The 17,151-nt window shown below is 47.6% G+C and overlaps 2 protein-coding genes across 5 annotated transcripts; one reads left to right on the forward strand and one right to left on the reverse strand.

Moving 5' to 3' along the window:
- Nucleotides 1-3,128: 3,128 nt before the first annotated feature.
- On the forward strand, nucleotides 3,129-7,714 carry FAM219B (family with sequence similarity 219 member B). Of its 3 annotated transcripts, none has more exons than XM_025040342.1 (5): nucleotides 3,129-4,164; nucleotides 4,365-4,452; nucleotides 5,144-5,221; nucleotides 5,661-5,818; nucleotides 7,214-7,714. In XM_025040342.1, the coding sequence occupies exons 1-5, from the start codon at nucleotides 3,951-3,953 to the stop codon at nucleotides 7,267-7,269; spliced, it is 594 nt and encodes a 197-aa protein (XP_024896110.1). In that variant the 5' UTR covers nucleotides 3,129-3,950; the 3' UTR covers nucleotides 7,270-7,714. The 3 variants fall into 3 exon arrangements, with proteins under 3 accessions (XP_024896110.1, XP_006922677.1, XP_006922676.2); XM_006922615.3 differs by having other exon boundaries at nucleotides 3,848-4,164; nucleotides 5,661-5,709; XM_006922614.3 differs by having other exon boundaries at nucleotides 3,848-4,164; nucleotides 5,661-5,709; nucleotides 7,217-7,714.
- A 2,299-nt stretch (nucleotides 7,715-10,013) lies between these two features.
- Nucleotides 10,014-17,149, reverse strand: MPI (mannose phosphate isomerase). Of its 2 annotated transcripts, none has more exons than XM_006922617.2 (8): nucleotides 17,133-17,149; nucleotides 16,561-16,688; nucleotides 15,613-15,813; nucleotides 14,738-14,879; nucleotides 14,206-14,388; nucleotides 12,912-13,085; nucleotides 12,067-12,275; nucleotides 10,014-11,761 (listed from the first exon to the last, which is right to left on the reverse strand). In XM_006922617.2, the coding sequence occupies exons 1-8, from the start codon at nucleotides 17,146-17,148 to the stop codon at nucleotides 11,543-11,545; spliced, it is 1,272 nt and encodes a 423-aa protein (XP_006922679.1). In that variant the 5' UTR covers nucleotide 17,149; the 3' UTR covers nucleotides 10,014-11,542. The 2 variants fall into 2 exon arrangements, with proteins under 2 accessions (XP_006922679.1, XP_015453180.1); XM_015597694.2 differs by having other exon boundaries at nucleotides 17,060-17,142.
- Nucleotides 17,150-17,151: the final 2 nt, after the last annotated feature.

A 17,151-nucleotide genomic window follows, 5' to 3' on the forward strand; every position in this document is an offset into this window, starting at 1 on the left:
GTACTGGCATAAAAACAGATACATAGATGAATGGAACAGAATAGAAAACCCAGAAATAAACCCACATATATATGGTCAATTCATTTACAACAAAAGAGAAAAAGACAGTCACTTCGAAAAATAATGTTGGGAAAACTGGACAGCCATACCAAAGGAATAAAACTAGACTTCTATCTTATATCATACACAAATATTAACTCAAAATAGATTAAAGACTAGAATGTAAGATCTGAAACCATAAAACTCCTAAAGAAAAGCTAGGTGGTAAGCTTGACAGTGGTTTTGGCAATGATTTTTTGGATCTGATTCCAATAGCAAAGGCAAAAAAAGGAAAAATAAATAAGTAGAACTAAAAAGCTTCTGCACAGCAAAGAAAACCACCAACAAAATGAAAAGGCAGCCTACTGAATGGGAGAAAATATTTGCAAATAATATATCTGATAAGAGGTTAATATCCCAAATATACGAAGAACTCATACAACTCAACAACAACAACAACAAAAATCCTATTTAAAAATGGGCAGATCTTAAAAGGTATGTTTCCAAAGAAGACATACAGATGGCCAATAGGCACATGAAACGATGCTCAACATCACTAACCAACAATGAAATGCAAATCATAGCAAAATGAGATATCACCTCACAGCTGTTAGAAGGGCTATTTTCAAAAAGATATAACAAATGTTTGCAAGGATATGGAGAAAATAGAACCCTTGCGCACTGTTGGCGGGACTGTGTGTGTAGCCACTATGGAAAACAGTATGGAAGTTCCTTAAAAATTTAAACAGAACTACCACATGATCCTGCAATTCCACTCTGGGTATTTATCCGAAGACAATGAAAACACTAATTTAAAAAGATATATGCACCACTGTGTTCATTTTGCAGCAGTGTTTACAATATGGAAACAATCTAAGTGTCTGATAGATAAATGGATAAAGAAATTATATATATAAAAATACACAATTCAGCCATAAAAAAATGAAGTCTTGCTATCTGCAACAACATGGATGGACCTTATGCTAAGTGAAATAAGTCAGACAGAGAAAGACAAATACCATATGATCTTATTTATATGTAGAATATAAAAGCAAAACAAAACAAATTCATAGATATAGAGAACAGATTGGTGGATGCAGGGGAAAAAACCTGTTAGAACTAGGGGATGGGTGCAGGAGATCAAAGGGCACAAACTTTCAGCTATAAAATAAATCATGGGGATGTAATGCACTGCATGGTGACTATACTTAATTCTGTAATGCATATTTGAGAGTTGCTAAGAGAGTAGATCTTAAAAGTCCTCATTATAAGAAAAAAAGAAAAAATTATAACTGTATGGTGATGTATGTTAACTAGACTTATTGTGGTGATTTTGCCATGTGTACAAATTTCGAGTCATTATGTTGTACACCTGAAACTAATATGTCAATTATACCTCAATAAACAAAAATTCACAACTGTTCCCCATCCCTATGCCTAATCCCAGATACTTGCCGGTGGACAGCATAACCATCATTCTTGACTGATGATGAAGATTCATATGTTCCAGGACTAAAGAAAATTAGGGAATAGGTGGGATTCCCATGATCTGGAGCCAAGGATAAAGATGCAACTGCTCAAACAAGTGCAGGAGGGCTTGAAAACCAGGGTGGAAGTATTTGCTCCTAACAGCCAAGAATTTACCTCCACTCCACCCCACCCCCAATAACAAAGAAGACTGGAACCAGAAACTAGGAGATGCCTTATCCGTCCAATTCATCATTAGATCTATAGGGCCTGGAATAGTAACCTGCCACACCTTAGATGAATAAAGCTTTGCTGAACGAAAGATCTGAGGATCCGCAGTACAGCAAGGGAGCCAGCCAGCGCAGTCACTTTGGGTTAGGGTTTGAGTAGAAGGGGTGAAGAAGAGTGGCTCTGGGTCCTATGTGCTGTGGAAGTTCTTGCCCAGAAGACTCATTCCCTTCAACTTAGACTCTACTCTTTGTTGTTCGTTTTGGGGAGTGAGGAGTAATTTATTTTGCTTAAATTCCTAACCAATAAATTTCTTAAATGAGAAAGAGAACTGCCCACATCCAGGCCAGGACAGTTGGGCAATCACAATTTCTTCATTAATAAAATGAGTTTGGAAAAATTTTTTAATAAATAAATAAAATGAACTTGGACTATATAATTTCTAAGATCTCTCCTAGCTCCAAAGTCCTATGATTCTAAATTAACTAAAAGTTAAAAGGGGAAACAGAACATTCATTTGACAAATATGTATTGCTATGACTTTGTGCTAAAAACAAGGGATAGGAAAATGAATAAGGTAGTCCCCTTGGGGAGCATAAAGCCAAGTGAGAGAATAAACACTAAATACTTAGAACACTGTGTAAGCTTTGTAAGGTTACATTTCCCCAGTGCTTACTATATTCCAAGCACTTGACAATTGAACCTCACAATACTATTAGATAGGTACTATCATCCCCATTTCTCAGCTAAATAAATTGAAACATAAAGAGGTTTATGTTATGCCAGTAAGTAGCAAAGCAAATAGTCTGGATTCAGAGTTCATGTCCAATCACATAGCAATTAATTGAGCACTAATGATGAGCCTCAAGAGGGGTATAGATAAGGGCGCTCAGACTTTTTTACTACAAGTTCCTGGACATTTTGTGACATCGAGTGGGTTTTGATCACATTTTCTTTGGCCTTTGGTAAGGTCCCCATCAGTTTAACTGGCATCATAATCATGAGAAAAACCATTTCTTTGGAGTCCACTGGGAGCTGAGTTGAAATTCTAGGTTTACCACTTAACTAGTGAGTTTGACCAAGTCTAAGTCCCATTGTATAACAGAAGTAACAACCAGCTTCAGCAGGCGGTCAAGAGGATTAAATATTAAGTTCAGCCATATGCAATTGCTGTTTCTGGAGGTCAAAACAGGGGTGGAATCTACCAAAATAGTCAGCATTCCTTTGTGCTTCTAATTAAAAAAAACAACAACTCCATCCCTAAATTCTTTTCTCCTATCCTTCCTAAGGCATAGTCTAACTCAACTATTTGGGTGGCCCTGGAAGCTCAGAAGTTCTATATTGTTGACATACACTGTGGAGGCCAATAAATTAGCCTCGGGACAGCCTCATGAGATTTGGCAATTCCTACAAGAATCTGGAGTTTCTTTCTAGCCAGCTACAAACACATCTCTTGGGGGGCCAAAGAAGTCAAGAGCAGTGACAGCACCGTGCCCTGCCACACACAGACTCAGCGCACTTTCACTCTCTTTTCTACGGCCTATTTTTATTTTAGCTGTACGACAGTGCATTATATCCACATTTTAAAATGTGGAAACTGAGGACTAGAGAGGGTCTGGCCTCGTCCAAGGTTTCAGACAACGCGTAGTGTTGGGAATCACGTGCGTTTGGCGATAGCTCGATTAGTCCAGGCACTGCCTCTAGTTACGTGACCTCTGATAGGTCCTTGAACCTCTCTCGGGCCCGTTTCCTTTTCTGGAGAAGAACGCTAATATCTCCCTTTCTCATACAGCCCTTTTCGGTTTAACCCAAACTCTCCCAGCCCTGCCCTTGGGGAGTTCCGGGTTTGGCGATACGACCCGCGAGACACCGCAGAGAGCATGTGGGAGCAGGGACGTAAAGGGCTCGGTCTGCGGGAGCACACTCTCTATGAATACTGATATGTGACTTTGACTACAGACGGACTGGACGCGATAGCCCCACCTTCAGAGGGACTACAAGAACCTCAGGGCGCCGGAAAAGGAGGAGGGAAACTACCCTGTCCCTACAAAAGCGAAAGCTATGCCACGCCCACAGGAGGCGGGGCCGGAAGCTCGTGTGAGTACGACCTGCGCCTGCGCACTGCCATCTTGTTCAAAGACCCCTCCCTCCGTCCGGGCTGTCGGCTGGTTAGCCACACAGCTGGGTCCCGCAAATCGGCAGGGCGTGGCCAGGCCATGGCGACCGCGGAGCCCAGTGGGCACGCGGCGCCGGCTTCAACTCCAGGACCTGGGCCCGGCGGGGTTCCGGGCCGCGTGGCAGGAGCTGCGGGGGCGCCCTCTGGGCGAAGTGGCCGCAGAGTACCCCGGGTGGGGGAGCGGACCCCGGCGGCTGTGGAGAAGCGGGGCCCGTACATGGTGATGCGCGTACCTTCCATTCAGGCCAAGCTGCGTGAGTGCGGCCTGATGGGCGTCTCTGCCTGGGCGGGCTGCCGTGTCCCCCGGGCGGGCTCCGGAGCTCCACTGGGGCGACCTCGGAGGGGCACCTGCTGTCCGCTCCCGAAAATATGTTCGGCGAGAGTGGGTTCCTGGCGTTTGGGAGACACGGCAGAGTGGGGAAGACTCCGCTGACCCGGGCCCTTTGACTTCCAGAGAAGCACCGGGACCTGGCCAAGGCCGTTCTGCGAAGAAAAGGCATGCTGGGGGCCTCGCCGAACCGCCCCGACTCTTCAGGGAAAAGGTGTCAGCAAGGGCCACCTTCTGTGCAAGCAGTTTCCAGAAAAGGCCTTAGTCCTGGGTCTGGGAGACAGAGGACTCACGTTTAAGGCCGGGCTAGGGATTCCCCTGAGGCCAACGTGTCAGGTTCACTATTTTAAAGGAGGAAGAGGAACGACCTTTTTTTCTTTTTCCTTTAAGGATGTGATGGTGTCAGGGAAAAGACTTTCTTTGGAATTAGAGAGTTTTGTCAGGGCATAGAATCATTCATTAAATGAGGAGCATAATGGCTGGGTCCCTAGGACTGAGGATGGAGAGCAGCTAGTGCTGTGTTTTTATTAAAACTGGTAAACTGCGGGCTGGGTAGGACCTTATCCGGTGCCTCTTTTACAGATAAGAATTGAAACTCAGGTGAAGGGATTTGTCTAAGGAGTTGAGGTTTTTCTGTACTCTGGTTAAATAAATGTAGGGAGGATTTGCTTTTCCTGATTCAGAAAAAGGTGCACCTTTCTTCCTGAGTAGCAGGGGGAGTGGTGTGGGGAATTGCCTATTCTGAGGAGCTGTAGCCAGACACATGGCTGGCATTGGTGGGTGTGTGACTAGATAGAAGGCAAGTCAGGAGTACAGTCAGTTTTTTACGTAAGGGCAAGGACTCTGGCTTTCTCTATAAATGCTGGTTCTCATATCTGCATGACCTCTCCCCCGTCTCCCCTCAGGTCAGTGAAGTTTAATAAGGGCTATACTGCTCTTAGTCAGAGTCCAGATGAAAACCTGGTGTCCCTCGACTCTGACAGGTGAGTGCTCTCCTTGGAACTATCCCTTGGGGAGTGAGTTGGGTACAACAGCAGATTGCTTGGTGCCTTTGCTAGTTCCCTATCTCTTCCAAGACCCTTCATGCATGTTCCAGGGCTGTCTTTGGAGCACTGTCCCTTCCCAAGATGGCTTGATTAGAGGACTCAGAGGACTCATGCTGCTCTTGGATTTGGAGCACCAACCTTGTCTGGGGGAAATCATCCTGCCTTATGTCTTGCACTATTAGTGACAGTAACCCTCACCCTGCTGAAGCCATTGAAGAAACAATTTGTACTTACAGCAAATTCCGGGCTTGAGTTCTATGGTGTGTGGTCTTTGCTTTATAAATCCTGCAGATGCCCTTGCATGCTCTCCACCTGGCCATTTGCAGCTGTGCTCTATAAGCATCCCACTGAACTGACTGTCTTCCTCTTCTCCTAGTGATGGGGAGCTGGAATCCAGATACTCCTCCGGGTATTCCTCTGCAGAGGCAAGTCCAGAATGCCTTCCTGTGTGGGGCCAGGCTTCAGGCAGTGTCATCACCACTGCTAAATGCTTGTCCGGTGCCTGCTACATGCATGGCACTATGCCAGACTTCGGTTGGTTCTCCAATTTTCTATGCCGCCCCCCATGCCCCCTTCACCCAGCAGAGGTACAGGTGTCTGAGGAGAGCTGTTGAAAATCCAAAAGACCATAGGCCCTTAGGGCTGGAAATGACCTCACAAGTCTTCTAGTCCAGGCCACCATTGAGAAAAGGAATCTTAGATATATCCCAGATAAGTGTTTACCAACCTCTGCTTGCTTGGATGCTTCTTATAATCGGGTACTCACTACCTCCAAGAAACCTTGCTGTCTGCCTTCCCCGCAACACATGCATAATTCTTTCTTCAGGTAGTGCTTAGAGCTAAGTCTTCCTTATTAATTTGAAATGTCTCCTGCAGCCTGGACTCTGGTCCTAGGCCTGTCCTCCAGTAACTCATAGTTACTCATAGTTACTGGAGGACACACAGTAACTCATAGTCTCCCTTTTTATTGTCTTGCATCTGAGATCAGCATTCTTGTCTGTCCCCCAGCCATCTTCCACCAAGCTTGCTTTCTTCCAGGCCAAATGTCTATTGTGTCAGTTGTTCCTTCCATGGGAACTTAGACTAAGATACTCCTGGGCTGGCCTTTTGGACATATTTCCAGAGTGATTGTTCCAGACAAAAACAAGAGACATAAAGTTCTGGCATATGTAGCTTACTGCCTATGACAAGTGAAGTGCTGGAGACATGACTGTACACCACTGGTATTTATTCTGGAAACCTTTGGCTACCCCTGAGTTTCTGCCAAAGAGAATAGAGGCAGCTTGTAAATTGTATCCTCCTTGAATAGCTGGGTGCCTGAAATGGTTAAAACTAAGAAAAGAAAAATTAGTCAAAAGCCAGAGAAAGTCCTACACTATTCCAGTCTGATTTTCCTTCTGCTCAGCAGAACTGGTAAAGCTAGGCAGACAGGTTCCACTTTGCAAGGAATGAGCTCTGCTGGCACTGAAGGACAACATGTCTAACCAGCAGTGTAGACAGAGCCGTTCTCCACCCTATTCTACTATAAGTCATGTTCCTCTACTATTCCACCCCATTGTTCTATCATTGGCCTATATTTTTCAGCCTTCTCAGAGACCTGTCTGAGTTCCCAGGGGGAAAGGTCAGAGCATTGATTTTCAAACAATCTAGAATCTGGTATTTCTATCAGATGCCTCAGTATTCTTTAGAGAGTACCTTCCCTGAGGTTCAAGACAGTGCAGCCTGGACAGTACTGGCTCAGGCCCCTGGGTGCAGCTGCCTGAGGCACAGGTAGGAAAAGTTGGCACTTCCTCCTATAGTCCAGGGATTTGTGGGTTTATCCTGAGGGTGGAGCTTGGACTGGAAGCTCCAGTAAGGGAATGTGGGCTGCCTTTTGGCACCAGTTATTTCTGCTTTGCAGCCTGGCTTACAATTCTCTCCTGCTCTTAGCAGGTGAACCAGGATGTGAGCCGCCAGCTGCTCCAGGATGGGTATCACCTGGATGAGATTCCAGATGATGAGGACTTGGACCTCATTCCCCCCAAGCCTATGACCTCCTCCACGTGCTCCTGCTGCTGGTGCTGTCTTGGGGATTCCTCCTCCTGTACTCTCCAGTAGACATAACCCCCTAAAATGGGTCCTGCCCATCATGCCTGCAGAGCCCTTTCAGTTCTTCATAGGTCACGGAGTGCAGTGGGAATTGCTGTTTGCCCCAATCACTGGAGGCACAGACCTTCTGGGAAGGTCAGTGACCTGCAGTTACCCCTTACCTGGTGCTTTTCAGGCCAGAGGACCCTATCTGGGTTATAGGGTGAAATACGTGCAATTCTGCAGTTTTCCTCTGCTGTTGGAACAGTTTGGCAAAACCACTTTAATAAGGGCAGAAATAGAGGAATTCTGGCTCTTAGGGTGAGTGACAAAGCTGGCTAAGAAAAACACTTGACATCCTGACTGGTATTTGTCATGCTTTTTGGAAGGAAAAAGAGCTTTTGCGCCCAGGCTGTGCTAGATGGTGTGTGGAGACAGAAAATAGCACTTTGTGGCTTGCAGCTGGGAATCTTTGAAAAAGAATATAACTTGGGACCAGTTTTAAGAAATTCCTTAAGCTCTCCTACTCTTCCTAGCTCCAAGACAAGTTATATGTTTGCTCTTCAGGACAGCGTAGAGCAAGGCTCTTTGGCCCTCTTTCACTTGTGCCTGTCTCACTGGCAGGGACGACACAGCAGGAACAAGGCTTCTAGAATCCCTGGACCCAGAGCATCCCTAACTGCTCCAAATGCCTGGGTAGGTTTAGTGACTCTGGTCAGCCCTAGTTAGAGAAAAACTGCTCCACTGTGTACATATTTGTCTTTCATTAGTCACCATTCTTTGCCTTTGTCTTAGCTAGTTTTTCTATCCAGTCTTTGAGCTAAAGGTTGGGTGAGGACGTCTGCTTTACATGCAGAAGGTTCTGGGTTTGCACCCCAGTGGAGCCACTATGGTCTACGGCCAAGCCACCCTGAACAAGCCCAATGTCTGATCTCAGAAGCTAAGCAGGGTTGAGCTTGGTTAGTACTTGGATGGGAGACCACCTAGGAAGACCAGGTGCTGTAGGCATAAATAATAATTTTAAAAAATAAATAAAAAAATAAAGGTTGGGTGAAAGGACTGGAGCTCACCCCAGAAGCCTCTAGTTTTTGGTTACCAGAAGAGGGAGCTGCAGGGAGCGGTCGTTGTGCCTTCCTATTTGTTAAGCTTTTTAAACTGGAGAAGTAGCAATGGATGAGAAGTAACTGGTGCAGCTGTGTGGCTTTGACATAGGTGGAGGCGCACAGACAGGATAAAGAGGGACCTATGCTGGCTCCCAAAGCCCCTGAGTTGTTAATCTGCCATTGCAGAGGGCTGTCCTTCACCCCAGTGTGGGCCATTCTATTGTGTCCAGCCCTCCAAATTCCTCTGACCACAGCATGGGCCTCAGTGGATATTCAGATTGGACTGTAAACCTCTGGGTGCAAGAAGTCTCTCTTAGTCCCCAGTGTGTACACAACAAAGACAGGCATAAGCCCTCCCTGTGACCTCTTCTAGATAGCATCTCTTGCTGGACCAGACCTCTTCCCTAGAATGTAGTTTTAGTTTTTTTGGGGGGTGGGGGGGTGCGGGGAGGCGAGGGGTCGATGCCTTACCTAGAACCATGGTGAGGGCTGAATGAGAGTGGACAGGGTTTCCATACTAAGGGGCATGGTAGTCAGGATTGGAGTGTGGGCCCCACACGGGAAGTGCCTGGCCTGTTGCCTCATTTGATGCCCTACAGCCACTAAGGGTATATGAGGGATGGCATGGATTGCACTACCACATGAGGTAATTGAAAGGATGAGAATGTCAGATAAAAAGACTGTCAGGCAGTTACCCTCATGAGGATAGTCCTATAAATGTGAGCATTTATCTTGGTGGGCATTAGCTTTTCTCAAATCACAGAAAGCTGGGAAAAATATATGATGTCCAAGGGGCTGTGGCTAACTTTTATTCTACAATCTAGCAGTATCACAGTAGGAGGGAGATGGGACGGAAACCAGAGGCACCTTACATTGGGGTCTGAGGAATAGGGGAGGCAGATGGTTATTCTATTTTGGAATGGGGCTCTAACTCTACACAGGGAATGAGGACATCTCCATTCTGAACCCCTTGCTCATCCATAGAGACTATCAGGCCTTTCTGGTTTCTGCAGAGGTAAAGTGTACACAAAGGGCTCAGATGTAAGACAGTGTAAAGACAGTGGTAAGGGGAAACCTAGTGGGGGTCAAAAAGTAGCTGTGGCAGCCAAGTGTGGAGCCACTTTTCTTTTGGGGAGTTGGACAGTAACCTAAGCATTTGGCAGGTGTTGGAGAGGGTGGCAGCAGGACCCCAAGACCAAGGCCTTCCAGGTAGTTGTTGCTATTAATCAACACTAGTGTATCTGGCTGCAACTGTCCCTGGAGAGGCTGTTCCAGAGCTGGTTGACCCTGTGTGGGAGGCATTACCTTTGAAAGAAGTTGTAGGAACCTGGAATGGAAGACGGTGTACACTGAGGCAGGACAGAAATGGTCACTTGTTTGGGTATAGCGGCCAGAGGCTAAAATGTCACCAATAAAGGCACTAAGAACCAAAGTGCCGTAATTCAGAGTGCTGGGTGTTTTGCAGGTGACAGTGCCCTGGGGAGGATTTATTCAGGCTTACCTCACAGGTAGGAGTGGTACTGTGTACTATTTACAAAGTACTTTACAGAACTCTTGGCTTAAGTTTCTACAACTCTGTAAGTTTATAATAAATACAGTCATGCTAGTTGACACTGTCTTTGTGTTGGAACAGGATTTTTAAGAAAGGCCTAGGCTACAGTCATTGTCCCTTATAAATTCTGAAATGAAGAAATAGCCTAATATTCCCAACTGTGACCATTCCCCCAGCACCTCTTCTCCTTTCAGCTGTTCCCAATGGGCATCATTTTCAGGCCTGCCTTCACTGGAGACCATGGATAGAATGGGCCTTTGCACATCACTTCTCTTTAGAATGAGTTTCCTTTAGCAAACCCTTTCTTCCCTCTTCTTAGGTCCTTTTTTTTTTTTTAGCTGAGGAAATTTGGGGACCAAAGAAAACTAGAACAGATTGGTCAGAACTTTTTTGAAGGTAGTTTCCTAGAATTAAGTTGTCCAGGGGGTCAGGTGTGGGCAGCCAAGAAAGATCCCTTTGTACGAGTCTAAACCCTTGCCCTACAGGAAGGAGCCAGTGGCCTAGGTCTCTCCTTAGTCTGGAGTGATAAGATCCAAGACTGGCGAACAGGTAGTTGTGCAACCTCCTGCAGAGGTGTGTCCCACTTCTAAGAGGGTAGGCACTAGGAGAGTAGATGCCCTCCTAGGTACTTCCTGTCAGTTTAAAAAAAAGTAGCTAGGTTGCTCTTCATAAATTGGATTGTCCTGTTCCTGAGTCCCTGTATCTCCAGTGACTGTGCTCTAGAGAAGTGATTGACCAATTTTCTCCATGAATGGCCAGTCAGTACTTAGGCTTTGCAGGCCATATGGGTTGGTGCATCTACTCAACTTTGCCAACCTGAAAGCAGGTGGATACTATATAAATGAGTAGGCATGGCCTTAGCATGCTGATCCCTGCCCAAAGGCCAACTGAAACCCTGGAGAAGAATCTTGCTTTTCAGACCCACCTTCCACTGTCTACAGGGGTGGAGGGCCCAAAGTCTGCCTGCAAGCTTTGCATCTGAGGCTGAAGCTGGCTGCCTCTCCCTACTTCAGAGACTGGACCACCAAAGTCTGAATGCTCTTCAGTGCCACAGCCTCAACAAGTTATCTTTTAATTGCTTTGACAGAGCAAGAGGATGACAATGAACAACACTCATCCACAGGCCTACCCTTTACCTCTTCTGCAGCTGAGGAAATGTGTAATCCTAGGGCCAGAACCCTGTGCTTAGACATTACCTACTTTTTTTTGCTGTACCTGATGCTGAGCTAATCATAGATTTCACCAGTTTACTGTAAGTGAAATAGCTGCTGCCTCCTGCATTGAATCTGGTGCAGGTGTGGTGAGAATGCAAGGGGAGTGTCAGCCCTTAGTCCTCACATGGCACCTTTGAGGAAGAAGATGGTTCAGCCTAGGCCTGTTAGGAGTCATTACCTTCAATCTCATTGCTCTACACCAGCTCTTTCAAGGCATACCCAAAGAGTCCAGAGCAAGGAAGGAGTTTGAGCTGGGCATGAGGAGGTAAGGCTGGCCAGGATTTAGGGTGACTGGGCAGGAGAGCTAGAATGGCTATGGCCTCTACAGGAGACAGCAGGCACGGAATATCAGCAGATCTTCAGGAACAGTGAGCTTCAATGTGACATTCTCATTGGCCCCAATGAAGAGCACCCCACCACGCTGCAGGGGGACTGTTGCCTGGGCTTTGGGAGTGCTGGCTGTCACTGTACCCTGTACCATCAGGAGAATGCTGGCAGAGTCCAATACCAAGACCTTATACTCAGTGGTGGAACCAGGGACCTGGGCAGGAAGAAACAAAAGGATGGTGTAGCTTAGACTCTGCTCCTGCAGCTCACAGGGGCACAGGACAACCCCAAAGGCAGGGAGAGGGAAGAGCTCTGCTGTCTTTGCCCCGTCTGCTCAGGTTCTTGTCAGCTTAGATGCCCACATCTGGTCCTTGGTACAGAGGAGTGGGCAGGCCCTGTGGCTGGCCCTGCACCAAGTGAATTTGACAAGAAACCTAGCCCCAGGTATAATCCACATTGTGTCTCTTGCCAGGGTTTTTAATGCCCCACAAGAGACAACCACCATGCTCCCCTACTCACCTGCATCTTCATAACAGTGAAGTCTGGTACAGGAGGGTCATAGATAGAGAGATAGGGGTCTTCCTGACTCTGTGTTGGAGGAAAGAGCCTCTCCTTGCTGGGGCTGGGGGTGTAGCTGAGCATTTCACACAGAGTTGGCACATCGATGAACTTGGATGTCAGGCCAGCACGTACTGTGTTGTCTGAACACGCCATGCACTCCACGCAGTCTGGAGACAGAATTGTGCTAAGCTGATGAAGGATGCCTTGGAGTTTGGCTGTCCAAGGCTAGGCCTTATAACCTGAGTGCCATGAACTCCCTACACTTAGGTAAAAATGTGTGAATTGCATTCTCTGGGAAAAAATATCAGATACCGAAAACAGATGACAGGTCACCTGTTATTGTCAACAGGAGTCGTTCACTCCTGGGGGAGCCCCAACCCTACCCAGACTATTCTCTCACAAAATCCTGTCCACAAGTGGATAAACACCCAACAGTCGAAATGTGACACCCTTCTATGGCAATGTGTATTTTAAACGTAAAAAATCTCTGGGTTGGCAGGACAGACATGAAGGTAGTGTGATGCAGGGGCGAGAGCAACCTTGATTCAGTATAGCCTAGGTTCACATTGTGATTCCCACACAAGTTACAGGGTTGGTGTGAAGTTTCAAGCAGTGTCCAACACCAACCTGGCATTCATCATCCCTACTGGCTATTTCCCTGCTGACCCCAGGAACCCTGGGAAGTCAGAGCTGGATGAGACCTTAAAGGTTTCCTTGACCACCCTCTCCCGATTTGTCTGGATGGGGAAACAAGGCTCAAGAGGATGGCAGTGGGGCTCTGAAACTGCTGAAACATGGCTCACCTCCTTTCAGGTAGGCATGAGGCACATTGGCCTCCAGAAACATGGCCTCCCCCGGCTTCAGGGTTAACAGGTTCAGGAAGTAGATGGCAAAGCATCCGATATCACCTGGATACTGCTGGTGCAGCTGCAGCAAGAGCTCTCCACAGATGTCTTCCACATTGTTTCCAGCAGCCACTGAGGGTCACAAAGCACCCCAAGGCCACTTAGGAATCCAGAAACTGGTGGGCATGTTCTCCCAGCCACATGCCCAGCCTTTTGGGGGCCAGCCTTCCTTGGAATTCCAGCTCGCACCATTTTCCCCATTTTGACCATTTCTATACCCAACACTACACTAGGCATTAAAAGGGCTAGAGTGTTTTTTTTTTTAAGGTAGTGTTTATCAACTTCGGCACTATTGACATTTGGGGACAGGCAATTCTTTGTTGTGGGGGCTGTCCTGTGCATTGTAGGATGTTTAGCAGCATCCCTGGGCTCTACCCACAAGATACCACTAGCATCCCAGCACAGATTTTGACAACCAAAAAGGTCTCCAGACGACTGCCAATGTTACCTGATTGAGAACCACTGCTCTAGGAGCTCAAAACCTAATTAGGAGATAACTAAAGAGTTCCATGTAGGGTGCCCAACTGTCTGAGCCCAGGTCTTTCCTTTTTTTAGCACTGAAAATACTGTGTCTCAGAAAATTACTCAGTCCAGGCAAACCAAGATGGTTAGTCACTCCAGATAGCATGAGGAAGAACGTGCCAGGAGCTAAAATGTGTCCTGCAGACCAACCAGGGGAGGGTGAGCTCAGCTTAGGTTAGTAGAGTGGTGAGGGAAGGCTTCTTGGAAATGGTGGGGGGGTGGGGTGTGTGTGTGTGTGTGTGGCGGGAGGGTGCTGAGCTGAGTTGTCTTGAATGCATAGAATGAGGGAAGATATTTTAAGTAAAAGCAGAGTGTTTCAGTGTTACGACAAAGAAACCAGCTGATTTGGATTAGAGGGTTTTTGGTAGTCTTCATACAGACATGCTGAATGCCTACTCTGTGCTGAGCAAAAGTCAAGGGGATAGGTTCCCAGCCTGTGTGTGCATGTGATATTATAAAACTCACAGGTGCTAAAGGCTATATCTGACACATTAACAGGGTGCTACAGGAGCTCCAGGCAGGAAGAATCAGTAGTCACCAGCAGGCCATCTAAGTTGGGCCCATTTTAGTGTTCCATTTGAGCAAAGGGGTTGAGAACCCTGTCCCTATAGCCTAGTATGTGACCGGAGCCCAGGTTGGGACATTGCTCCTAGGCTATAATGACACCCACCTTGCTGGGAGATCCGCTTTACCAACAGGTTGAGCTGCTCCACCACCACCTTCTTCTCGCTTTTCATCAGGTGGGAGAAACAGTTCTTCAGAGCAGAGGCCACGGTTTGGGAGTCACGGCTCAGGCTCTGCTTCAGCTGTGTTGCTGCATTATCTCCAATTAAGAAATGGAACTCGGGCACTTCTGCAGAAAGGCAAGGACAGGCCAGGTCCCATATCAGAAATGGCAAGATGGAACCCATAGAAGTGGGAAGTTGGAGGAGGCCTCCCCATGCCATCCCTAATCAAAGAGCCAAACAATGCTAAGCAAACTTTGCAGTGAAAACCGACTACTCACCACCAACCCTCAGCAACCACACCTGAGCCTGGTCTCGGGCCTTTCTCAGTGGCGTCAAGAATTTATGAGGCCAACCAGCCCCCTCAGTTCCTATGACATTCAACTTCTTTTCTTGGCCACTGTTCCAGCTCTGCCCTGGGTTGCCCATGAATCCTAGGCCCAGTATGCATGCTCTCAGCATTTTGCCCAACCTTACTCATCAGAAAGGTCACAATCTCCTCAGCTGGCCGGAAGCCACATAGGCCCTGGAAGGAGGTGAGGGCAATGGCCATCTCTGGCTTATGGTTGGCATCAGGGTAGTGCTGTGGAGCCTGGAGGTGCAGTTTCTCTGCCAGTTCCTGTGGGATGGCCAAGGGAGGAAGAAGATGGTCAAAATGCAGCCATCACTTAGCAGGATACTAGTTTCACCCAGCCCTTGCTCTCTGCCCTCCCCAGTTACCATACAGAAGTGGCTTCCTATCTCTGGCAATAAGCCCAGTCAGGCATAATGCAGAAACTCCAGGTTCAGCCAACCCAGGGGTGGGATATGGGCCAAATATGGGGAAAAGCTGGGATAAACTTTAAGAGACCTGGACTGTGAATCAGAAACACCAAGCCAAGCTCTGACACTAACAAGCTGTGTGACTTTGGGTAAATCCCTCACTTCTCTGGGTCTTTGCCCATCTAGAAATGAGTTTAGACAAATGCGTATGCTGTGACTCATGGGCTTGTTGCAGAAAGACTCCCTGAGGGTGGAGCTGAGGTAACCGGGTAACTGCCCTGCACTGGAAGGTGAACTTTCAGAGAGAGCCAAATGAGAAAATGGCAGATATGAATAGTCCTGGGCTGGGTAAATGGAGCCCAGGAAGAAGCTTGGAGAAACTCCCTTGGCACAGACTGTTCACTTAGACTTAGCTGCCAGCATGTGTCACCAGCATCTGACCATGCACAGCTAAATTGAGAGTTGTCAAGCCTGGATTTAGCTTTGGGCTGGAGTCTAGCATGGGTGGAGTAAAAGCAGTAAAAGTCCTGGGAGGGCCTTAACATAAGCTCTTCTCTACTCTGACTTCTGTGCCCCCTCTGATCCTGTACCTTGTTAGGGTGTGCCTGGATGGACAGGGCCGTTTCAACCGAAAGTACTTTGAAGAGGAAGGGCAGCTTGCCATTAAAGGTGTCCTTGACCTTTGAGCCCAGGCAGTCCTGGTTCACAGCAATCCATTGGCCTAGGGTCTTCTGTGAGATGCGGTTGTCAAGAATCTTGGCATCTCCCCGAGGGTGGGTCCCCATCCACAGCTGGAAAAACAGAAAATTTGAGAGGAAAGGGGGAAGAACCTGGCACCACCAGTTCACCTGCCCCAATCCCAGTTACCCTGTGCTTCCCCATGGGGCCTCCCAGGACTGGATATAAAGGCTCATGCCATCAAGGACATAAAGGGAGGCAGCAGACCTCAGAACACCAGCAATCAAGAGACCCAGGCTCTGTCTCTAACAAGCTGTGGAGGCTTGGATTAGTTATTTCGTGTCTTTGAGTCCCAGTTTGCTCATCTTTCCAGTAAGGAAAATGACACCTGCACTATCAAGGTCCTGAAAAGCTCTGACAAATGGCTCTGTGAGGTGTTAGCATTCATTTATTCCAGTCTCAGAAGTGGAGGCTAAAGCCTTTTTATGCTTTTTTTCTCTACGAAATTGTCAGGAGAAATACATAATATTTTAGGTTTAAAAATGTAAAAGTCAAACATTTTAATTGTCAAGACGGCTGAATTAAAATTCAGTAAGTGCTGAGAGTTCCTGGAGGAAGGACATAGTGGAAATCTCAGCCTATTTTAACAAAAGTCTTTCTTTCGGTGCCACAATCTGAGTTCATTGACCTGCTCTGATCTGAAGAGCCTAGAGGACCTCCTCCCTCTTTACTGCCGCTCCATACCCCTACCCCCACTCCGTGCCCAGCTGACCCATGTGACTTGCCCCAGGCCTTTTGAGTAGAGGAGTCCCTTGGTCTCACCTGCCGTAAAGTGGGCTAAAATACAGCCCTGGTCTCACCTCTGCGTATGGCTTGTCCTCTGAGATTCCGGCCCGTGGGTCACTGCTGGCCAGCAGCCGAGCCACTTCACTGTTGGAACCCATCTTCCCCCAGGCATACTGCTGCACCACACAGGAAAGTGGGAATACTGGGGGTACAGAGAGGGTCAGGTTCCCCTCCATCCCTTAGGCCTGACCCTACTGTCCCGGGGAAACTAGACAAGAGTGGAGGGTTTTGTCTGAGGGACAAAGTCAAATAAGGAGTTTGAAGGTTGTTAGTTGAGACACTTCTCCTCTGCAGACCTCACTGTTCCCATCTGTAAAATGGGCAGTGAGGATCTTCCGCTGACGTGAGGCTGACAGTTGCGGGAAGGAGCGGGAGAAACCTATTCCCACGCGCGGCCGCCTCCCTTCAAGACCCTCCTCGAGGGCTGCAATAACGCTTAATTCTCATAGCAGGTACCCCTCCTCTGACCGGCGCCCACCCATCTTTCCGCGGAGGCCCAAGGGTGGGTTCAACCTGGCATATCAGGTCGGGAAGGGTCCCCAGGACGCGACCCATCCCCACGCTCGCCTGCCGGCGCACAGCCCACCTCGCTGAGAAGCCATCCT

Source organism: Pteropus alecto, unplaced genomic scaffold (assembly GCF_000325575.1).
Source record: "Pteropus alecto unplaced genomic scaffold, ASM32557v1 scaffold38, whole genome shotgun sequence".
In the NCBI taxonomy this organism is placed as follows: domain Eukaryota; kingdom Metazoa; phylum Chordata; class Mammalia; order Chiroptera; family Pteropodidae; genus Pteropus; species Pteropus alecto.

Coding starts and splice junctions, on each gene's coding strand:
- MPI (XM_006922617.2), bottom strand. Junction 14,389..14,737: donor GATTGTGACCTTTCTGATGA/GTAAGGTTGGGC, acceptor GCCTTTCTGCAG/AAGTGCCCGAGTTCCATTTC. Junction 13,086..14,205: donor AAAGCGGATCTCCCAGCAAG/GTGGGTGTCATT, acceptor TGTGACCCTCAG/TGGCTGCTGGAAACAATGTG.
- FAM219B (XM_006922615.3), top strand. CDS start 3,951: ATGGCGACCGCGGAGCCCAGTGGGCACGCGGCGCCGGCTTCAACTCCA. Junction 4,165..4,364: donor TTCCATTCAGGCCAAGCTGC/GTGAGTGCGGCC, acceptor TTTGACTTCCAG/AGAAGCACCGGGACCTGGCC. Junction 4,453..5,143: donor CCCGACTCTTCAGGGAAAAG/GTGTCAGCAAGG, acceptor GTCTCCCCTCAG/GTCAGTGAAGTTTAATAAGG.